The sequence below is a fragment of the Carassius auratus genome, chromosome 36 (assembly GCF_003368295.1).
Source record: "Carassius auratus strain Wakin chromosome 36, ASM336829v1, whole genome shotgun sequence".
Taxonomy (NCBI): Eukaryota; Metazoa; Chordata; class Actinopteri; order Cypriniformes; family Cyprinidae; genus Carassius; species Carassius auratus.
Genome location: NC_039278.1, coordinates 11,875,468 through 11,900,398, shown reverse-complemented (window position 1 = coordinate 11,900,398; position 24,931 = coordinate 11,875,468). Strand labels below are relative to the sequence as shown.

At 35.4% G+C, this 24,931-nt stretch overlaps 1 protein-coding gene across 2 annotated transcripts; it reads right to left on the bottom strand.

Annotated features, from left to right (window-relative positions):
- Positions 1-1,681: 1,681 nt before the first annotated feature.
- On the bottom strand, positions 1,682-19,973 carry LOC113055253 (synaptoporin-like). 2 transcript variants are annotated; one of them, XM_026221408.1, is made up of 6 exons: positions 19,860-19,973; positions 19,666-19,731; positions 6,387-6,511; positions 5,188-5,386; positions 4,707-4,898; positions 1,682-4,179 (listed from the first exon to the last, which is right to left on the bottom strand). In XM_026221408.1, the coding sequence occupies exons 1-6, from the start codon at positions 19,875-19,877 to the stop codon at positions 3,919-3,921; spliced, it is 861 nt and encodes a 286-aa protein (XP_026077193.1). In that variant the 5' UTR covers positions 19,878-19,973; the 3' UTR covers positions 1,682-3,918. The 2 variants fall into 2 exon arrangements, with proteins under 2 accessions (XP_026077193.1, XP_026077194.1); XM_026221409.1 differs by lacking the exons at positions 19,666-19,731; positions 19,860-19,973 and adding an exon at positions 8,745-9,101.
- Between the last annotated feature and the right edge of the window lie 4,958 nt (positions 19,974-24,931).

The following is a 24,931-nucleotide window of genomic DNA, read 5'->3' as shown; positions in this document are numbered from 1 at the left end:
GTCATTCAGTTATTAAAGATGGTAATGTTTTGAATACCAGAATCACTGGACAGAAATATGAATTCATCACACTGCAAATATAATTTTTATGAGTTTGTGTTAAAGGAATCTGTAACAGAAAAAATCCTTACATTGTTTATCTAACCAAATACATATGACATTATTGATTCATCTGCAGTTTTACTGTAAGAGCCAAATCTCCGTTATTCAGTTTATTCAACACAGGTAAAGGCTTCCCTGTGCATGATGTCTGATTATTGCCACTGACTAATTACAGCTGAGCTGTGCTGCTCTGAATGCACACAGAGAGATGTGAAGAACAGCAGAGTATTACGCATTCTGCCACATCCCATGAACAGTCTAGAGGAGTCCCAGCAGTCAGCTGCAGTGATTCTAATTGGGTTCCTGGTTTAAAACGTCTACAGTCAAATTCCCTTCTGGAAAGGAGATGACACAATGTGAAAATCTGCATTTGCATCCTGAGATAAACTACATATGCTGATAGAAATGTGTTAAAGCGGTACAACTTTTTGTAGTCAGTTCTTTTAAAGTAATTTAAATGGCCAGAGGTCACAGAACTAATCTATCCTGTGTCTGTGTTTCTGCAGACACTCTCTCCTTTCACTGTATACTTTTCTCCCAGTAAATGCAACTCCAGATAGCCCTATTCTTCCTTTTCTGAGAGATAGAGCTCGTCTCCCTGAGAGTGACTATAACATGCCGTGACACATCTTTCCATCGCTATGGTAACGGCACTGAGGTGTACATGAAAAGAAGTCAAACCAATGTGCTGTAACACAAGAACATTAGATCAGGACTGGGTCAGAATGGCCCGCTATTGGTGATCCATTCACTCACCAAGGCAGTCCGTTGGACAATGACACTCACTTCTAGTTGTCTCTCTGAATAAGTCACATTTCTGAGCTCGAAATGTTGCAGCCTGCATCTTTGGCGAGTTAACTTCTCAATTCACTTTTTTACTAGTTGATAGCAAGGTCATTGACATAAGAGTGTCCACTAATAGATTGTAATTTATTTATTTTTTAAACACATGTTGAAACTTCTAATAAATGTGCTTGTTGTAGTCATTTTAGTTTTATACTGATTTGTCTTTTATGGCATTTTCAAGAAAAGTTAATAGTAGATTTAAAAGATGTTATGAATTAGTTTATAAACTTAATTTGGTTATAAGGGTGTCACACCACATCACATCTGATATATATCACACACACCCACACACATAGTGATTAAATGTTTTCTTTTTTAAGAAATAATCAAATATTGTGCCTAACTAATTAATAACTAGTCAGTTTCTTTTTTTAAGATTTTTATTCTTTTTAATGAGCTTTTTCTTCACTTTGATATCATGACAGTTGTATCACCCTGATATTTTGACTTCAATCTGACAAAACAAAATATAAAAATATATTTGATTAAGAACTTAAACAGACATTTATCATAGAATCATGCATTGCATGTATAAACTGAATACTTAACATATTTTTTAAAGACATTAATAGATCCTGGCTAAAAAACCTAGGGATCTATTCATCCTGAATGCATGGATTTTAGAAGACTGTGCAGTCACAAGTTGTCACATTTCTTATCCAGTGAATATTTCTCAGTATATTTTTATTTCTCAGTATAGGTTTAGTTTTCAATGTCAAAAAAAAAAAAGAGCTGTCATCACAAATCTCATATAAGCAATGTCCGTGAGAAATAAGATATCAGAGAGACTTTTATTCTGCACTTTCTGAGCAATTGTCTGCTCGTGATAAATTTAGATTTGATTAGGGCTGTTGTCTATTAACTTAATGGAAGTCAGAAAGTCATCAGATTCTTTTGTATAACTCCATATTATTGAAACAGCTGATTCATTGTTGTGAACTGAGGATTCATCAATACGATAATGGCTCCTAGAACAGAAAACACTGCAGTGCGTTCAGTCTAGAGGAATGTACAATATCTTTATTGCCTTGCACAAAGTGCATCAAAGCATTCACACCCACTGATTGAAAATGCAATTACTGTATATCAAGACAGAAACCCATTCACATTAAAATGCAACAGCAATCAGAACATTAACGTATTGACATTTTTTTGTTTGTTTGTTTTGCTCTATAGCCTTTGTGGTTAATAAAGCCTCATGCATTTAAAAAGACCAGTTGAGGAAGAAGAAAACACATAAAAATGTAAGATAATTAAGTGTTGATTGTATTTCAATCACCTTGTGATCATAATAAAGGTCACAGAACAGATGGTATGACCCTGTTGTTAGTGAGGATAGAAATTATATACAAACTTAAACCAGGTTAATATGGCACAACTTCATGCAGTTCATCAATACAGTGCAAACATTAAAGAGCCATATAAATGTGGAAACACAGTAGTGCAAACACCAAGCCAACGAGCACTAGCATGACATGGGGAAACCAGACAAACAGTAACTTAACATCTATACTGACAAATGAAAACAGAAATCTGTTATATAATGTCAATTACAAACACCTGCGTCATACCATTAGGACAGGTACACTTAAAGGAACAGGTCACCCAAAAATGAAACATTTCTGAAAACTTACCCTCAGGCAATCTAAGATGTAGATGCATCTGTTTCTTGATCGGAAAAGATTTGAAGAAATTTTGCATTACATCACTTAATCACCAATGTATATGAATGGGTGCCGTCAGCCGACAAACAGCTGATAAAAATATCACAATAATCCACAAGTGATACACACAACTCAAGTCCATTAATTAATATCTTGGAAAGCGAAAAGCTATGTGTAAACAATGTGTAAGTTAGAAATCCATCAATGAGCTGTTTTAACTTTAAAGCATTGATTCTGGCCAAAATACCAGTCCATAATCCATAATAACACCTGAAAAGTCAATCCCTTGTTGTCATTGTCATTTTTCCTTTTCATTTCATAAGACGTTAATTGATTGACTGGAGTCGTGTGGATTACTTGTTGATTACTGTGACAAAAGCTGTTTGAACTATCATTGTGACGGCACCCATTCACTTCTAAATAATGCTACATTTCTCCAAATCTGTTCCGATAAAAAAACAAACTCGTCGACATCTAGGATGGCCCGAGGATGAGTTTTTGCTTGAGCTATTTCTTTAAAAATCAACATGAAATCAAAACAGACCGCATTTACTTTCTTAATGCACAATTATGCTGTTATCATGAATGATTAATCTGTAAATGTTATTTTTAAAAAATGTTATAATTTGTTCTGCCTCTTTCCGGTGTTGATCAATAGTGGATGGGTAGTGACTGAATAGCTGTTATTTTAGCAACTTCATATTTGTTATTTCATTATGTCAAATATTTCACCTTCTGGAAGTAAATTAGGTTGCAAACATCAATTAATGTTGATTCTAAGGTTGCCTACACACTTGAAAAAGCTCTGATGAATAGGAATCATTTTAAACTTGTGGATACATACGGTCCAGCAGGAACACTATTTAAATTACATATGGAGTGTCTCTTAATAAGTTTGGTCTAAGTGATGTTATGTCACTTTTGTAAACTCTTCATTATTTCTCGTCCTTCAGGAGCACCGTCTCCATTAAAACCAATGGATTTGCAGTGTTCTTTGCAAGAACTATTGCATTGCTCTTCACATTTGGATGTAATGACTTTTGTTCAGTAAACAGTGATATTTCAGTGACATTTACAGGCAGTTAAATTAAAAAACCATACATATGAAGATCCCTGTCATTCGTTTTATAAACATATTAATATTCTGGACAAACAAGCCTTTATTTATTTATATAATCAGGAATAAAGGATGCTTATTGATCTATCTATTAAACTAATCGTTTCCTTCTTCTCATGTGCTCAGTGTTGAACTTTGCCCTAAGACATGGGTCCCCTGTATTAAGGGATTACTAAGAGGCAGAGGTTGTTACTGATTGGTGTAGGAGATGGGCCCACCATAATTTCCCACCTGGCTGTACTCTGATTGGGCGAAATCCCCTGTTCCAGTAAAAGCACCTCCTGATTGATCAAAGCTTCCCTGATTGTAGACCTGTTGGTTGAAGGCCGTGGCTTGTTTTTCTGAGGATGAGGCAGGGTACCTTACTGCACCTCCCTTGTGCCATCCAGTCTCTTTAAACACAAACCAGATGTTTCCAGCCCAAAGCACGAAGTTTAAATAACCGAATACCTGTGCAAAAAATAAAATAAAATGCCTTGATGAATACAAAATGAACATAGTTTTATTCCAAAGCCTTTTGAATAAAATTGAAGCACTTCAGCAGTTGTGCAAATATTATATATTTAAATATTATTCAAATGTATTAAATTATTAAATGTGTCAAAGATTAAAATGTTAATATTGCATATGATCATTACAATTTACATTTAATATTTAAAGTTTTTTAATATGTTTTTCACACAAGCGTTCAGAAATCATTCTATTGCACTGATTTGGTTCTGTTAAATTCTGTTACAAACAGTACATATATAATTGTTTGTAACAATGTAAACATCTTTACTGTCACTTTTAATCAATTTAATGCATCCTTGATACCCAGACATACTGTTTTTTTTTTTTTTTTTTTTTTTTTTTTTTTTAATAGTTTAACACATGAAGCATGTGGTTATTACGGGGTAGCAAATGAAAGATTAGACACTGAAATACAACTGATATATGTGGCTCGGTTGGTGTAATCTGAGTATCTCATGCCTTACCACAGATGTATTCAGGCCAGACCATCTGGGTCCATAAACTGAGCTGCACTTGTTGGTCTGGACCTTACATGCAGACATGAGCAGAACCACCTCATCCGGATCAGTTGCCGCCTTTACATCTGAAAGACCTTTTGCCCAGGCAGATGAGCTCACCAGCCACATGAATGAGAACACCACCGTCACTATGAAGTCCTGCAGAGCATCAATATGTACATGTGTTGCATGTATTTCTGGTCAAATGTATATATAAAGAATAATATGAAGAAGAACTTTTTTAACATTGAAAGAATTACACACTTCAGCTCAATTAGACTCAATAACAATGATTTGCATGCAAGGATGAATTACTGTATGCTAAGTAGGACTACATTTAATGTGGGTGTTTTACAGTACAAATAGCTCATCATCTCTAATTGCGAAGGCTTTGACAGTCCACAAAGGCTCAAGCATTTAGCTCGTCTAAAATAACACCAGGGCTCACAATGAGAGGTCCACGGTTGTTTTCGCGGTACTTGTTCTGGAAAAAGATGTAGACCACAGTGGCCATCAGGGAGTACAGAAAGGAAAACACAGCGATGGTGACGAAGAACTCGGCAGAGGAGGAAAAGTCTCCAATCAGGTAAAGCCGCTCTTGCCTCCTTCCCTCACACATCGGGACATCAAAATCCACCCGGTTCAACCTGTTTCATGTCAGGCACAAAAGCATCATACTTTTTAAAACAATTTGCAGTTAGGTAAGCTACTCTTCAGTGTCAGTCTACCATTATGTTAAAAGAATAAGCACAATGGATAGTAAGATATTTAGTTTCTGTCATAAGGTTACTTTAGTCCCTGTCTATTTCTGCCTTATCCTCCTTTGATAACTATGAACTTGAAGCTCAGCTCTAGAATACAGTGAGACCTAAGGGCTATTCAAAGCATCACATTGTTGTGGGCATCTTGTGTGTGTGTGTGTGCATGACCTTTAAGGGCAAAACAACAACAGCAACTTGGACACATAGAATCTGAGACTAAAAAAAGATTCAGTCTGTCAAAAACATTTCCAGTGTATGCAGAGTTATATTGGTGATCCGTTCCAGAACTCTATTGTATATCTTCTGTTCTTTAGATTGACAGCTTGTGACTGTATGTAACTCTATTGCCACAATGGATAACAATGAAGACAGACCTGATGTGTGATTCTGGTGTATGTGTCAGCCATTTCATTTATTGAGCACAAATGGGTGAGTGTGATTCTGTCACTCAGAAATAAGTTATCATCTCTGACATTGCAGAATATAATGTATATTTAAAACAGTACTGTAAGAGAATGCTGTGAGATACTTGAACTGGAAGAAAATATGACTTAGGTCAAGAAAACACTGAATGAACCACTAGATTCACTGATTCATAGCATGAACTGATTAAAATTTCATTCATCAGGACAGAATGTCAGACAAGTCCAATCTGTCCAGTTAGCACAATCAACTAATAAAAAAAGTTTCCATGTAAAACACTGTATTCAGTGATGCTTACCAAGAAGCAAACTTGTAACTGATAGCACACATATAGAATATAAAGATAAACCATTACCACATATTCAAATGCTCCTGCGTATTAGAGTATTGAATTAAAGTCAGGTAATTATCTCTCTCTATTGCCCTGCAGAGAATATGCAGGGGTGCTTTAAATAAGCCTTACCTGAATGGGTAAGCGAAGTTGATCCCAATACTGAGGTTGCTGTCGGACTTGTTGATGCAGTCCACACTAACCCGCAGTTGCCCAGAGTAGCCTCCACATGTTGCAAATGCAAAGATGGCAAAAAGCTGAGGGGATATAACAGGCACAACTGTTATTATTTATAATAATTGTGACATTTGAAATTTGCGGTGCATGAAAAATGCAGGTTACTGCGGGTTACATTAACACGTCAGTAGGTGGCGCCAAGTGAGTCGTTCGTCGGTTAATTCATTCATTCAACCGATTCTTTCAAAACCACTGATTCATTCAGGAATTTAGAAACTGTATTAGCTGCATTGGTGTGAAATTGATCCATTTCAATTAAGTCCAAGCCACAGTAAACAACTGATTAATTCCCTGATTAAAAAAGGATATTTGCCAACACTGAGTGAAACTATGATGCCTGAACAGTTTTCTCTGTCTTTCTGTGTCATTTATCTCTTTTAAACAACCTCTCCCAATACCTTTATAGCCCTGGATCTGTCCCATTCCTTCTCACTATTTTTCTCTTTATATGTCCATTACCCCATTTTATTTAGGCCATAGATCTATTGTGAAGTCTTATTAAGCACATGCTCAAGCTGTCTGAGAGCTAAACGGACTAGCATAAAACACATTTCTGTGATACTCATATGAGAATGGGCTTTCTGTAAGAGGTAATACATCTCAGTGAACCCATATAGGCTCCTACAAGTTATTCTGCGGATATGCAATGATGAAAGCCAGAAAAAAAAAAGAAAAGAAAATCAATGATGAGAACATATTCAAAATTCAAGACCGAGCATAATGTGAAGGAACGAATGCACACATCGCTATAGAACTCAAAACACATTATTCATTTATTTATTTTTGTAATAGTGTTCTAAGAATTCTGGGACAAAAATACATTAATGGTGCAATGACAGTGTCAGTCGATGTAATAATAATAAAAAAAGAAGATCCAGAATACAAACTTTTTTAAAAGTGAAATGTGTAACTTATATCCATTACTAACATCTGTTTTCAGAAAGGTTTCCTCAAATACTCTGCACAATCTGTCATTGGTCATCTAAAAATGCGGTCCTGTAAACTCAACTGGTTGTTTCTATATCAGGCCCCTCAAATAAACAGAGCAAAAGTGTAGGAAATCAACATTCAAATGGCATAAAAAAGTTACAGGGAAGGGACATTTATGATGTTACAAATGTTTTTCTGCTTCAAATAAATGCTGTCCTTGAATTCTGGAAAAGCGTATCACAGTTTCCACAAAAATAATAATAAGGACAGAATTGATTTCAACATAATTGTAATAAGGAATGTTGAATATCCATCAAATCAGGATATTCACATTATTTTTGAAGGATCATGTGGCACTGAAGACTGGAGTAATGATGCTGAAATTCACCTGAATACATCAGTTTGCCATCACATAAATTACACTCTAAAATACTGTATATGAACATAGTAAAGGGATTTTTTTTTTTTTTACAAAAAATGTTTTTTTACCTCCTTCAAAAACATTAAGAATTATTACCGACCACAATATTTTGAACGACTGATTTGTATAGTTGAATGGCTGTGTATAAAAAACATACCATACTTAAATACATTTCACAGATTAACACAAAATCAGCTCAGAAAATGTTGAAAAATGTAAATGGGCCAGCGTCTCAGACTTCAGAAGCTCTTCTGGACTGGACTACTAAGCCTGCCCACTTTTTTCCCACATATTTATTCCTTTATTAGTCTAGTTTTTCATATTTTTACATTTTAGCTTGTTATTGTAAAAGTCTATTCGGGGTACAGGTTTCAAACATCATATCTTCATAACAAATAATAGCCAGAATGTCACCATGTGACATAAAGATAAATTAAATATACAGTGATTCTCCTCAACCTGATCACTACAATCTTTTCAATTATAGTTATTAATTTTTTTTTCTAGTAAGCCTAAAAAAGCTCACAATAGCATAGAATCAGTGTGAGTTCAATGACCTCTAAACATCTACTATATAACACTGCAAACCAAATCGCCTTTATGCACCTCTATCATTGATCGTAAATAATGACTCATTCATAAGCTACCAGAAATAGACATTTCACTCCTTTGGAATTACAAATGATTCAGTCGAATGTCGGCACCTAAAGGTCTGATGAATGGGATTTTGGGAGATCTGGAGCCTTACTGTTGAAGAAACTGCACCACAAAACTCATAAACCTCCCATATCTTACAACAAAAACTACCACATAATATTAATATAAAGTCAGTTTAACTCTATGAATATGTACCACCTGATGACTGCTACCAGACATACAGAGATTCTGAAGCCAGGACTTACCGGAGCAAATATGACCATACACATTTAAAAGCCCAAGAGATATCCAGCTTCAGAACATATTAGATGTATCTTGACGTCGTTTCTCTCTGCTCTGTCTGCTCGTCTTATAGTGTAGATGCTGAAGGGGGGAATGTGAGCTCAGGAGAGGGCTGGTGCTTCTGTGTGGCTCTCTAAGTAGAACCCTGCACTCCCTCTTTTGCTCGGAGGATGGGGGCAGCTTCACAGTCACAGACACACATGCCTGAACACAGAGGGTCTCCCCAACTTCATATCACTTCACAATGAAGTCACGTGTCATACTTTTACATTTAAATGAGAGAGATCACTGTGTGGCACAGTGGTTTGAACACAGTGATTTTGACATAACAAAAAGGAAGGATTGATATGTGCATACATTGTGTTATATCAAACAATTAGCATGTTAATGGATTAAAACAATTCATATTAAACCAGAGTCTAAACCCTTAATCAAAGCAACATCACTGCAATAGTGGCAATATCAGTGATAAAAGATACCAATGCTTAACAAATAAATAAATGTTTAAGAAAGTAAATAATTTTAGAGTCCATATATTGATTTTGCTAATGTATAATAATCACCAGCAGTCTCAGCTACATAGATTCGCTACATAGATTTTATTTAGGTCTACTTATCAGAAATGTCTTTAAAAAATAATAATAATAATGCTAAAATAGTGAACGCTTTCCAAATGTTTTTTTGTTGTTGTTGTTGTTGTTCTTTTTCAGTTCATTTGTTCTAACCATCCTGTTATGCAGGAGTTTTTCAATCACAGTTTGATAATATCAACAATACAGAATATTTCTGTTACGAATAAGGGTTACGGTTGTCCCTTAAAAAGGTTGTGCGCATTTGCACTTTTATCTTTAAGGGTAAACTGTAAAAATGTGATTTGCATGTTATGAAGCTGTTAGATGGCATACAGATAACAGTTTTAGAGTTTATTGTCAACGCCAGTGTCATGATGTAAATGCTTATTTCAGATCTATGGAAAATGCCAGCTCTGCTAATAAACAACATGATTAATTACCAGCACTGGCCGTTCATTATAGCAAAAAAAGATGCAGTCTCAAGGCTAACAACAAAATGCCTTCTCACATATCATGCCAAAGCAACTTGGAAAAACTACAACCCTCGACAATGAAGCTTATGTCTAGGTAATGGGAATACGAATTAGAATCTCATGATGTGCATTAGAACATCTCAACATAACAGAACTGGTGCTGAATTTCACACATTCAGGATGTTTTATCCCAGCAAAAACTTTCCAACTTTCCATAATAAGATGAAATATTTTGCAAGCTTTAATACATTTAGTATCATTAATATAATGTTTATTGTTAGATAAACATATTGTTAAAACTGCTGTGTGTTTCTGTCCTTTTTTATTTAAAAAAAAAATCTGTCTATATAGTTTTTATTGTCTTTTACTTTTCAAAAAGCTTTTAGTTTATTTTGTGTTAGGCTATTTTAGTTTTTCTTTATATATCTTATTTTATATAATTGCTTTAGTTATTCATTAGAAAAAAACATTTATTAATTAAAAAGAATGTATTTATTAATGTGTGTAAAACAAAATTAAATACAAATGAATTTATATGCTTATACATTTATGTTCAATAAATGCTGTTTTCACAGGGCTGTAAGATCACTTAAGTTCTGAAAGCTACAGTATGTTTTCATAAAAGTTAAAGGAAAACTTTATTCCCTTTATTTTGCCTTCTAGTGTTCAACAAGTTTTAAGTATGAGGACACCCCAGGGTGGCCTTCAGACTCCACTTAGCATCCAGTCCAAAAGCTGAGATCCTATTGTGACGGATTTATACACTCACCACAAGGAGTCCAAACCTGAGCTGATGCAATCGAATGAAAGTGAGTCTGACAGCAATAGAATCACATTCCACTTTAGCTGAATCTAATGGACAGGTGTGAGAAACCCATGGGAGACCGCTGAGCAGTGCGTGGGAGCTCGACAGCCAGTAGAAAAGATGCTTCTCTCTCAGTGACCCATATGTGCAGAGCACCTGTTGAGCTGGTAATGAGGAGAGGTGTCCCCTGTTTGTCTATCCCTACCAGAATAGTTTCTAAACAACAGAGTAACGAGACGACTTCAAACTGTGTCAAACAGAAACTGTGTCATGCTTCCATCTTCAGTGGAGGCTGTGGGTGACCTGGGGTTTGGGGAATGCCTCACTTCAATTTTAAGATGAAGAGCTTCCACAGAAATAGAAGACCTTCTTGTAAGGTAAAAGATGTGGGTACCAAATAGTATGTGCCTGTGGCTTACTATATAGGTCTTCAAATCCCTAGAGAAACTCAGATTTAAAAAATTTATAAGTTCTGGTGTCTATCCACAAAACAATGAAACCTAATTTTCTGTGACAATCTTTTCAGGTCATTTCTATTGCAATCATTATGTAAAATGCTTACATTTTTGGTAGTTCTAGAACAGCTGTAAAATAAAATAAAATAAAATAAAATAGTTAAACATGTTTTAAAATAAAACAATTTAAGTGAACCTAAAACATGCAATATCAAGACATAATTTATAAAGAACAGAACAAATAGACATTACATTTAGGTTATGACCTGCTGTATATCAGGATAACTCATCTCAAATAAATGGTAACAGATGCATTTCAATGAAGAACTCATAAAGATACAGTATGTGCACCTACGCCACAGTGTCACTGCAAAGAGCTCTCACAATCCCTTATTGGTCATTCAGTTTCACTGCACCAGAACTGGGGCTGTTAAACAACTTCAGATACTTACTTGACTTTCACACAACCACAGGCACAGATATCCAGACTCACACAGACTCCCAGAAAGCAACAGAACAAACTGAGCACTGGACTGATTTCGCTGACAATGATCCATGTCATTGAAATGTATTGCAGGGATGCAGAAAATATACATCTACATGTAGAGATGCTTCATCATTTAAAAAATAATTTGAAATCTAATTTTCCATGATTTCAATTAGTCAAAAATTCATACAATTGTGTTGCCTGAATTCACAGTAGAGCTTGGCTGGTGTTTTATTGTTAGAGCTTTGGAATCACACAGCCTTTATATTTCACAGCTGAGTGTAGGAAAAGCCCTTTGAAACCGTGCTTGAAATTAATTTATCCTGTGGTTAGTATTGAGTTACAGAGGGAAGTATTTATTTAAACCTTAGCCTGAGAGACTCAGGGAATCCAATATCTCATTTATGTGAATCGGTAGAGCATGGCAGAAGAAGTGGCCCTGTATCGACAGCGCACTGATGGTCATCAGAGAACTCATTTGTTTTGAATGTGGCTTCAACATTGAGCTCACTGTAATGGAGGCCACTAGAAAGGGGCTACAGCTCTCTGTCTAAACAGTGTAACACAGGTTGAATGTGTCATGGATTACTTTTATGGTACTTTTTTTGATGATTTGAACCCTGACCACAGTCACTGTTTTGTTGTACAGAAAAGAGACAGACTCATTCATGTTGATCCCTGAAAGAGAAAGAATCATATAGGTTTGGAGCAGGATTCTAAAAGTAAAAATAATTTGAATAAATAAATAAATAAAATAAATAAATAAAATTTGTAATAAACATTAATAGAAATAAAATAAAATATAAACATCTTTTTATTTTATGTCAGCTAATTATCAAGGCATTTCTCAGTTTCATTTAGTTTCAATTTAAGTATGACTTAACTAAAACTAAATTAACTTAAATTAATAAAAATGTATTTTTAAATAGCCTAACAAGTGTATCTTAAATAAAACAAATAAAAAACGGACTAAAATAAAAATAAAATAAACAGGCAGGACACATTCACACACATTACATATACACAAAATACCACAAATTGAAAAGTTACTTTTTCTTTTTAGCTATTCTGACATTGTCATTTCTTTAAGACCTCTTTAAATGAGCCCTTCTGGTGCCCTCATCTGTTTTAGTTAGGAAATACAAGCCTGTAAAAGATAAATATTATAAAATAAATAATAAACAATATTATTGCATTTGAGTGCCTTACACTTACACTGTATCATTAGAGACTATAACATATTTAAACCATTTCCATTCTAAGCAAAAAAATAATATTCGTTAAATGTGTAATAGCACCAGCATAAGACTTTTTTAACTTTAACCCCGTAATAATTAACATAACCTTAAAATGTATAGAAAAACAAGCTATATCGTAACTAGTATTCTGCCTTTTTGTCTTTCTGCCATTTAGACTGTACTGTAAATGAAAGAGGATGCTTATGTAACTGGATGTGATAACTTGAAATGAAAATGAAGCAATTAGCACCATCTGGTGGCAGCACAAAGATAAGCATCTAATAAAACGCTTTGAATGAGCAATAACACAGTCACAGTGATAAGTTTGTAGGGGATTTTCACTACAGTTCATTCTTACAGTTGTTTAGAAATAACTTGTGAAACATTCTGGTAAATTATACTCAAAATACCAAGTCAATAAGTGTGGACTGCTCACATAACTGTATTACAGAGCATGCACTACAGATAATTTGGACTTGTGGGATCTAGTCAAGACCCAGAAGGGGCAGGTGAGTCACAATGATGATGCTTCAGATTTCGTCTGTTCCTGCTCAAGCGACTGCCACTTACTCACTTATCTCTTCTGCAGTAATTTAAGCAGAGGAACTCATCCTGATGTAGCTCACATTTGGTGTGTGTATGCCTACTTTAGTCAGGTTTTGCCTAAATTGTGGAGTACCACATGTGTGAATTAATAGGGTCTTAATAAGGGTTAAGCTTAATCAACAGCATTTGTGGCATCATTTTAATTAACACAAGAAATAATGTCCTTCAAAATAAAAAGGAGGTTATAGTGAGGAGCTAACAATGAAATAAATGTGACCAATTTTTGTAGGGTTTAAAAGGTAAAAGGTTATAATTTGAAAGGTTAATAAGCTATTTTTTCCACTCTGAAGTCATGTTAACAACAACAACGCTGATATCTTGAGGCAATTGAAACAGTGAGTGTTTTAATATTTACAGCAGTGTTGTTATTGTTATATAAAACTAAAACTCTAAAATATTTTTTTTTCATTAAAATACAGTAGAAATATTGGTTAAAAAAGACTTAAAACACCCAACTGAAAATTAGGAATGCTCAAACTGAAATCAAAATAAATATAAATAAAAGCTAAATAAAAAAAATAATATAAAAAAATACATAATTAAATTACAAAAACTTAAAAGGATGGTTCAACCAAAAATGAAAACTCTGCCATAATTTTCTCACCCTTATCCTGACTTATGACTATTTCTTCTACGGAGCACAAAAGAAGATATTTTTTTTAGGAATGTTGGTAACCAGTTTTGGTGACAATTGACTTAGTATGGACCAAAAAAAAAAAAACTTTTGTGCTATTCAGAAGAAGAAATATAAAAATATAATTCAAATATTTTATTACATTACTATTATATCATATAAATAATTCCAAAATAACATTGTTTTCCAGATTGACCCCATTAACTTCCACTGTAAGTGCCTCACTGTAACCCAGATATTTTGTTTGTGGTATACAACATTATGCCACTAGTGTCAGTATAAAACAATCAAAGGCAAAGTGTCCAGCATGTGTGTGACTATGTGTGGCATAATGTGTGAGCCAGTGAAGCTCACACCACTGCACTAGATGCACACTCTCACAGTTCTCACATGAATGAACACACGCTTGCCCAAACAAACATGCACACATACCCCAAACACACTCGCATCAAGCTCTGGAGACCCACCCCCTCTCCCCTCATCCGTCACAGCTGCATTCTCCTCTCCATCCCTCCACTCTCAGTTTCTATCTGTCTCTCTCTTTCTCACATGCGCACACTGGTGTGACTACGAGCGGGTGAGTGTTACGATGCCATGGCTTGTTTATCAAGCTTTCCCAGCTGTGCTCTGCAGGGCAAGGATGAAGAGCACAGAGAGGAAGAGAGAGGGAGAAGATTACACCAACACAGACGCACTGCCTTCACAGACACACAGCAATTCTGAATGAGAGACAGAGAACAAGAGAGACTGATGGAAAGATTTTTTTTTATTTTAGAATATAACAGCTATTTTAGAAGATTTGGACTGATCTTATGATTTAATTCACGGCCCTACTGGTGTTTAAAGTACTGAACAACTTAGAATATATGAGCAATATCACACGGGTAGCAGTACGATATGGCTGTTTTTCAGCAAGGCTTTGATTCAGCTGTAGGTAATCACAGCGTGCTGATATACAGCCATATTGCACAGCTACAAGTGTGATATTGCATTTATATAACAGTCTGATGGCATACGTGTGTAAATAAAAAAGGGACAACAACAAGGTGCCTTTAAACGTCTTTTGTGTGGAGCTACTATCTTCTGCCATGGATTCAAATCTCAGTTTGCCAGTAACAGTTGAGCCCAAGCCTATTCGCAAATGTCACTTTAGAACTCGTAACGAAGGAATGTTGAGTTGCTTCTTTGAAAGCTTATTGTATTACTAAAAGCTCACTGTATTTTGTAGAGTTAAATATTACGAGAGAGAGATGGACTGAGTGTGATTACCTCCGTCTGATACAGCATTCTTCAGCTTAGTCTCATATTCACAATAAAACATGAGTTTGAATGTCCACTGAGGAAAGCGATATCTTCGTCATACTGTCCTTTCATCTGTTAAGGGTGATTTCCAATGACAGCGCTGCTCACTGCTTTTGTTGGCTGTGTCTTACAAGGTGTTGCTGAAAGTAAAAATAATTTCCTTGTTTATAAACCTGTTTCAGTCTCTTTCAGTATAAAAGTCTTTACTGGTTCACTCATTAAATCTGTCATATACTGTTTAAATATTACTATTATTTATATAAAATATTATTTATTGAATAATAATATTTCATTAGCAACAACAACAGCCATCATAAAAGTTGCTTAACCATTCAGTCAAAAGTACAAAGGCAGCACTCTGATAAACAACATTAAAAGTTAAATAAATTAAAAGGAAACATTATTAGACTTTGCCCTCAGCCAAAACTATTTGCTCAAGAACAAATAATAGATTAATTATACCAAAGGATACCCGTTAGATTTAACAAAAACAAATTATATCTGATGTTTAACCACTACAGAGTTTCTTTCGATTAATCTTTATAAAAAAAAAAAAAAACGCATATTTTAAGTCTTAACAACTACAACTGGGTAACTATACCAAAGTTGCTATTACCATAACTATTACCATCTGATATAATCACTGCACTGCATGGATTTTTTAGGAAAGGAGAAAGGAAGAACTAGAAAAGTTACTACAGCATTTGATAGAGTACTGCAGAACAGATGTAAACCCTAAAGAGCAATGTCATCCTATGTACACTACATTTAAAATTATTTTGTCATTTGATATAAACTATAATGCACCTGTGTCACATTAAAGCACCCACTCATCCCTTAACCACGGGTGATCACACACACACACACACAACACACAACACATGCTCAAGAGCGCTGCGTCTGGGTTCACTTTCATCCTGTGTTGAACACTTCAGCATCTCTCTCAGACAGCAGAGCACTTCCTGAATATTTCTGGTAGGTGACTAAATCCTGCTGAATACATACACACATACACATATACAGACACACACATAAAAATGCTGCCATCCTTTCCATCCCCCAACCGCTGCATTCATGCCACGCTTCATTTAAATGATTCCCAGTATGTGGTGGTAATAAAATTATCCCATGCTCCCTCACAGAGGTAACAGTAACAGCCACTTCTTTCAAGATGTCAGACTGGTTTAACAACAGTGATTTAGCATTAACCAGATAACGTGATGAATGCATACTATATCTAAAGGGATCTAAATAAGTCTATAAAAGGAACACAAATGTCTTTCTGACCATTTTCAAAGCAAGTGAAAACCCACTGAAAACCCACTTTTGGTCTTTTATTTTATGAGTATGTACATCACTGGAAAACATTTCTAGCTCCCAGATGTTCTTGGAAACTGCAAGTAGTGTTTAATGAAATAATCTGTGTTGAAATGGGTATAACACTCATTGGATGGTCCCAGAGCTCATTATTCTTCTGTACAATGCGCTCAAGCCTAAAACAGCCAGTGTGTATCTGGGTGCTCTTTGTATGCTTCACTGATCAAAAGTAGGCATAAAATCTCATTTTATTTTCAAAACACTGTCCCCTCTTCTTTTCTTCAGTTGCTGTCTCCCTATGGAGTTTCCATGGCTACTTGGTCATATGACATGACAAAGCCCCTCCCCCTGCCCTGAGGAGACTGTCACAGCGGTTAGTCAGACTCGGCCACCCGACTAGGATGCGATCCGACTGTATATTTGAGAATGTGTGTGTGTGTGTGTGTTTGAGTTTGTTTATATTCACGTAGGTTGTTGGAGCTTATGTGTTGACACTGATAGCTCTGGATTTTGTCATGAACTGATCACAAATCATGTAAAAGAACTGGTTATTCAATGATTTTACCAGAAGATTTTATCGTTTTCCAGCTTTAATACTACTATTTGTTATATTTTATTAGACATTATGTCACAACTTGGTTTAGCTCTTTGATCTTTCCGCTGTTGTGTTTTATCTGATAATAAGGTGGGTCATGAAACAGGCACCTCATGCTATTGCAGGCTCAAGATCGAAAAATGGAGAGACAGCCAACCTTTCACAGATGAATTTTTGCACATCTGCCCACAGCCAGTCAGCCTTTGCAGTAAACTGACAGACATTTCCATGTAGTCAACCATTCTTTCTTCTGTGAATTTCAGTCTTTCAGTCAGCTTCACCTCAGTGAATCACACATGTCTGCTCAGTCTCTCAGTGGTCTGTCATCTCTGTTGATATTCTACCTATAAGCACTTTATTGACTTTAAACTGACTTTATTAAGTGTCTTTATAAGCTTACTGATGTATCTTGGTCAAAGTCTTACCAATGTAAACAAATTATAATGTTTATAATTGAATATTTGGAGTATTCATATTGTATTTGTCTATAATATAATATAATATAATATAATATAATATAATATAATATAATATAATATAATATAATATAATATAATATAATATAATATAATATAATATAATATAATATAATATAATATAATATAATATAATATAATATAATAATATAAAGAGAGAGACACACAGACAAAAAAGCCACTGTGTGACCAAAAGTGATTAAGACTGCATGTTTCCCCAGTGATAAGCTTCTCCTTTTTTCATTTTTTTTCCCAGAGGACACTTTAAATGGAGAGCGGAGAGATTAATTTCCTCAGGAGAAGATGCATCGCATCCTCCAATCCCCCAGCATTCAATTGCAATAATGATCCAAAATGGCGTTGCCACTTATGCCTGCCTCACATTTGCATAGCTCAGAGCCATTTATGGTTGGTGTTGTAAATGTTTTCATTTTCACCTCTCCATATATTTGATGATGAAAAAGGGGTCTAAGCAATTGGCCTTGTGACTTTGTGCAGTAGCTTTGCTGAGAACAGGGGCCAGCACTGGCGAGGCTTAGAAATACTGTTTTTGAGGTTATAAATAAAATATCTGTAAAAAAATAATTATAATAATTATATATATATATATATCTTTTCTTTTCTATTCTATTATCTGGGAAAGAGATTTTATCAGTGATTTAGGCTGCCCCCCCCCCCCCCCAAGCACAGTAAATTAACCTTAAAAGCTACAAGCTCGCAGCACAAATGTCTTGCCATGTGCTAATGATAGCATCCCATTTCAAAAGACTATTTCCTGAACATTTTGCTTTCTGGGATTCCTGCTTGTGTTCTGCAAAGTGTCTGATAGGGCACACAATCCACATACCAGCACTAACAATGCAGAAAGCCTTACAGATGGACGCACATACACAGAAGCTGGACATGTCCTCAGAGATCAGATACTTTAAGATACAGAGTCTCATCAAGCAGATTATGTCAGAGCAGCAGAGTGTGACACCATGGCAAGTCAAACACACACTTCCCTGACACACACTCATCAGATAGTTCTGGGAAAACACATTTTTCACACTAAAGGCTATACTAGTGGCAGGGTAGTCATTTCTATAGTTTTATTACAGTTTTTTAAAAATAAAACAACTTCAAACATCTTATACTGACTTTTTTTTTTTTTTTTTTGATTGAACTGAACAGGATTATTTGATCCTAATACATCAAGCAGGATGTCCAAACGATTAAACCTATGTTCATGGCTACATAAAGTTTAAAACAAGTGACACGTTATGAACTCTTCCCTGTACACTTCTTACTGCATGCACCAATATTGGATTAGACACAAGGAATAAATAAATGTAAGGAATAAATGTATTTACACAATTTCTTATGTAAAAAAAAAGCTAAATCTTATATCACTAATTATATATTTACAGTTTACATTCAATTCAGAAATAACGTTTGGGGGTCTTCTTAATATTCAATCTATTTACATTTACCGATTGCTTCTTTACAGCAGTGAAATGTGAGTTCAGCAAATCCCATGTAATGAATGAGTGCATTATATAAACCCGAGCACCTCCGTTCATGTATGGGATTGATCAATAGAATCAAAAGAATCTCACTTACACTTATGAGGAGTAATTTACATGTTTAAAATATATATGACATGGTTATCAAAACTTAAACGTATCCGTTCAGTATGCCCAAATCCAATTCCATTTATAATATAGGCTACGCAAATGGATTGGGTCCTATTATAAATATGGCTGTACCACATATAGGCTACTTATTCAAAACTGACTACAGCATATGATGGTAATAAAAGATAGTAAATCTCCCCCACACAGGCCTGGACCAAGTTTATTGAGCCAATTGAGAAAAGTAAAGGTACGAGAGTTCGAACGAGAAAAAGGTGAACAGGAAAAACGCGTGCTTTACGCACACTTACCCATTCCAGAACGCGGATAAATCCCAAAGGTAATTTAAGCAATTGGAATGTCCCAAGTGACACAATCTGCAATAACAAATTATCATAATCAATAGCGTCATTTAATGTAGTTTGATTAGGCACATGTCAGTAGGCTACATTTTATATATCATCATTTATATTAGATAGTCAAATGCACAAATGCTATTTTCTACCTGATTAGCGGTTTCCATTTTCTTGTTTGAGAGAAATGAGCTTGTAAGTAGGATAGGTCAAGACCAAAACAACACTAGATGAGTGATGTGCCAGAGTCGCGAGCGCGGAGCGGGGAATCGGCTGCAATCGCTGCTACTTACGGAAAGAGCCGAGTAACATCGGAAATAATCGTTTCGCGATACGAAAATAGCCGAGAGACCTCTGCTTCAGTCAATCCTCTACACCGGATAAGCCGAATACCCTTATCATAAACCGCTCAGTGACAAGGAAGGAGCCGAGTGTCTTCGGCAAAAACCGCTTCTACGGAAAGAACCGAGTGTGTTCGGCTTTAAAGACGCTCTGGAGCTCCATGGAGACAGACGGGGAATGGGTTTGATAAAATGAACCGTGTCCATAATATTTTCTCTTCTGGACAGTATCTAATTACAATTTATTTACACTATAAAACAGAGCTTTGTCAGTTTAAGAAACGGGTATCAAATATTTACTGAACATATTTGTTTAATCATTCAAATTTAAGTGGGAATGAAGCAGTTGTTACCTTCAAACTCATCAGCTTGCACAAACTATTTTGGTGTAGACAAGATTAGGCTATTTGAATGTGTAGCATAATTATTAGGCTATATTGTGTTTTATTCAATTTACCATTTAGCATTTTGTAGGAGTAGTTCTATGCCCAGTGACATTTGCTTAAAGCTCACTCAAGTGTGTGCAACACAGTACAGATTCTAACTCAGCTACATTACATAATCATGATCTCCTTTGACTCGACCAAGAAGGCTGGGTTAAAGAACCAGTGCACACTAAATGTGTCCATTTATTCTTCACATAATACTATATTAGCCTATATCTGTCATCATGTACACAGTACAATATACAATATACAAAGTCAGACAAATGGAATTAAGTCACCAAATGCATTTTTTATTTATTTATTTTCATTTTGCTTGCAACATACTCTGACATAACTCCTTTCACTTAGATCATATACTGCTTAAAGGGACTCAAGCATTCACTGAAAATGAGGGGAAAAGACTTCAGGAAGTGTAACTGTCAAAATGAAGGTTTTAGGGATATGAGCCCCAAAGAGATTTTTTATTAGACACTGTTCATTTAAAGTTCACTGTGTATTACTGTGTGTTTATATCTGTGTTTGCCAGCCATGGCGAAGTCAAGTCTATGCCGATCAATGTTCTTTCAGGTATTATGATAAACACACCTGATGCCATCTCAGCTGTTGCCCTCACCTTTTCAAAAGAAGGACTCCCGGGATCAACAAACGTGAAATGTCACAAAACTGTGGTAATGTTGTTTGCATGCATATTTGGTGATACTGAAGTAAGACTAACAATATTCCCTACAGGTGCATGACACAGACAGGTGCCACACTCATCACAACCTGATACTGCAGAACACCTGGGTTCAGATCCAGAGTAGTACACTACTGTATTAAGATTATTTTTTTAAATAAATTAACATGTATAGCAGGGATAGACAACTCCGGTCCTGGAGGGCCACTATCCTGCAGAGTTTAGCTCAAACCCTAATTAAACACACCTGAACAAGGCAATCAGTGTTTTCGGGAATACTAGATAGATACAGGCAGGTGAGTTTTTATGAGGGCTGAAGCTAAACTCTACAGGATAGTGGCCCTCCAGGGCCGGAGTTGCCTATCCCTGATGTATATTGACAATAAACACATTTGTAATGCTTACAGTGGGCACAGAAAATAAACCGATCCCTGCACTGCACAAGCCACACTTGTGGCATGACATTTACAGACATTACTTGAGCAGGGAGCACATAAATGTATCCCTACCTTAAATGCACTGCAGGCTGCTTTGGATAAAGTGCATAAAATTTTAACTTAATGAATAGCAAGAGCACATATACACCCACAATCATTTCAAGCACTTGTAGTGTACTATATAATAGGTGAATTATGTTATGTAACACCCTTTTACTGTGGAGCAGTTATATTTGAATGTGAGGTGGCATGGTGCCACTTGTCTGTCCTAATTTCTCTGCCTGGGAAGAGGCTAGATGTGGCATGACTGGCATCTGGAGTAAAATGTGGCACAATAGCACAGACATAAGCCTAGGGAATGCACACGCATGATGGAGCGACCTGGGGAACAATCAACATCATTCTGTTTCACACCGCTGCTCGCTCACCAAGGAATTATGGCAGCGGCCAAGACAGTCACTTAAGAGTCTTGAGAGGCACAGCGCAGCTCCCAGAACAATTACTGCATGCCTGGATTTCTTCCTCCAGTTGTGCCAACAATTGCCACATTGAATAAGCATGCAACTTCCCCCCCCCAAAAAAAAAAAAAAAAAAAATTCCATGTATAGTGAGAATAATATGGTTTCATTCTTTCCATGTTGGTTAACTGTGTTAACGCATCGCCACCATGCTAAAATGTGGATGCAAAACATATGGACCACAAAAGCAGTCTTACATCGCTGGGGTTTATTTGTAGCAATAGCAAAAAATAAATTTTATGGGTCAAAATTATTGATTTTTCTTTTATGCCAAAAATTATTAGGATATTAAGTAAAGATCATGTTCCATGAATATATTTTGTTAATTCTCCTGCTGTAATATGCATGGCTAAGAACTTCATTTGGACAACTTTAAAGGCTTCAAAGGTTTTTTTTTTTTTTTTGCACCCTCAAAATCCAGATTTTCAAATAGTTGTATCTCAGCCAAATATTGTCCTATCATAACAAACGATGCATCAAAGGAAAGCTTATTTATTTCAGATGATGTATAAATGTTTTGAAAAATTTTACCTTATGACTGGTTTTGTGGTCCAGGGTCACATAATCATATAGCAACACAAGTATGCTTGTCAAATTTTAAAAGGGAAATTGTCAAATTTTAAAAGATCTATCAGTTCTATCAGTTAAAGAACAGGATATTTCACCCAAAACGTAACATTCTGTCATCAGAGTATATATTTTCAGTTTTTATTTTGATTTTAGTTTGAGCAATTTTTTTTAATGTGCTTTAGTAATTTTGTTAGTTTAGATTTCCTATGTCTATTTAGCTTTTTTATTTCAGTTTCAGTCATTTTAGTACTTTAGCCTATTTTAGTTAGCTGCGTATTTTAATGTTTTTATATTAAATATGTTTTTAGTTAAATCTATATATTTATTTATATGTATGGTTTTATTTCATTTACCATTTTTTTATAAAAATGTAAAAAGTTATATATTTTTATATTTGAGTTAACAATAACAAAACTGCTAGCATACTCACTGTTATGTCATTCGAAACTTCCATGATTTTCTTTCTTCTGCTGAACACAATAGAAAATGTATTTATTTATCTCTTACAATGAATGCTACTGGTTTCCAAAACAACACTGGACCCTCTAACTTTGATTGTATCGGACAAAAAATTCTAAACGTCTTTTGTGTTCCATAGTAGAATCAAAGTCATACCAGTTTGGAATGACATAAGTTATTCAACTAAAACTAAACTATTTTATAACTATTTTATAGAGCTGAAGATGAACCTTTGGTGTGCTGCTGCAGTGTTGAACCCTCTGGCTGTTTCTGAATGAGCACTTCTTCTGAATTTCAAAATTCACACTTTTTTGTTGTTGTTTTATTTTATTTTTGACAGCCATCTATATATAAATGGAGATTGTGAAAAGTTCAATTTGGTTTCAGCTCCATTTTCACACCATGCTGCTAAACCAATCACCATGCTCATACCAAAACACAAAGAAAATGAAACATGCTTAAATATAAAAGACAAAACGTGAACTTCTGGAATTGTGCTGTGTAAATGCATTATCCCTCCTCTTATTCTGCACCACTAATCTGGCGGAAATAATCAGGATTAAAATTTGGATTCCGGGGGTGAAATGAGAACAAATGAGAGAAACCAAATAATGAGCAGACACAATTAATGCAGCGGTGCACAGCTTACGATTCGCTCTTCTTTGTGAACGTCGTACAAATGAGCGAATGCAACTGATGTTCGTCTGCATGTCTACACAATGCGTGCCGTGCAGTCTCTCTCTGGTGCAGTCTATAATGATGCACGCGCTCCCCGACGACATTTAACATCGCAAATGTCAGACAGGTGCGACACAGCCGTCCTCGCGCATCCTGAGCTGGAGTGTGACCTCTGCCCTCACCCTGTTATCAGTGGTCAGCAGAACCAGAACATCTGCTTCCAACACGTTTAACAAATAGGTTGCTTAGCAACTAATCCTCAAAGCGCCGAGCGGCCTATCAGTAGTGACAGTGTTAGCCAATTAACAGATACTTTGTAAATGCTTTCCTTCCTGCATGCCATTTACTCTCTGAGACATGCTGATTTATAATTTCTGACTGGCATTAATGGACAAAACAAACCTGCGCAAGCAAACATTAGCAGCCTTATTGAATTAAGTAAGCATAGCTTTCATTTTCTGGATTCACTGAATAGATTGCATACGCAACTGGATTAATGATCAATTATGAGTGCGAGCAGTTGTCTGATGAGATGTACTGATTGGTACGTCCACGATTATAAATTGGTCCTTCTGTTGTCGGTGGAAATTAGAAATGCACTTTTCAAAATGATCAATAGAGGGCCCCCTTTTTATTCTGAAAAAAAAAAAAACATCCTTAGCTTCCATAAGGAAAAGTTTTTTTTTTCTTTATGCAAAAGTTTTGGATTAGATGGGAAAACCCGTGCCTTAAATGGTCGAAAAGTTACAGTAATGACATTTATAATGAAACAAAATATTTATATTTCAAATGAATGCTGTTCTTTTGAAGTTTGTATTCATCCAAAATTTGATTGGGGGGAATTTTTATTTTATTTTATTTTTTACTGTATTTTTGATCAAATGCAGTCTGGTGAGTATAAAAAGTACATCCTAAACCTTTGAACAGCAATTTAAGATTTTAGAATGGTTATTATTTTAAATGCTGAAAATGTCTCATACTCACATAAGCGTGCTGACCAAACCCTTGTATAAATTAAAAGTGTGTGACTATTTTGGTCAGTGAACAAAATTGCATTATACAAATATGCTGCACATGGTCGACTGAAAAAACCTCACCC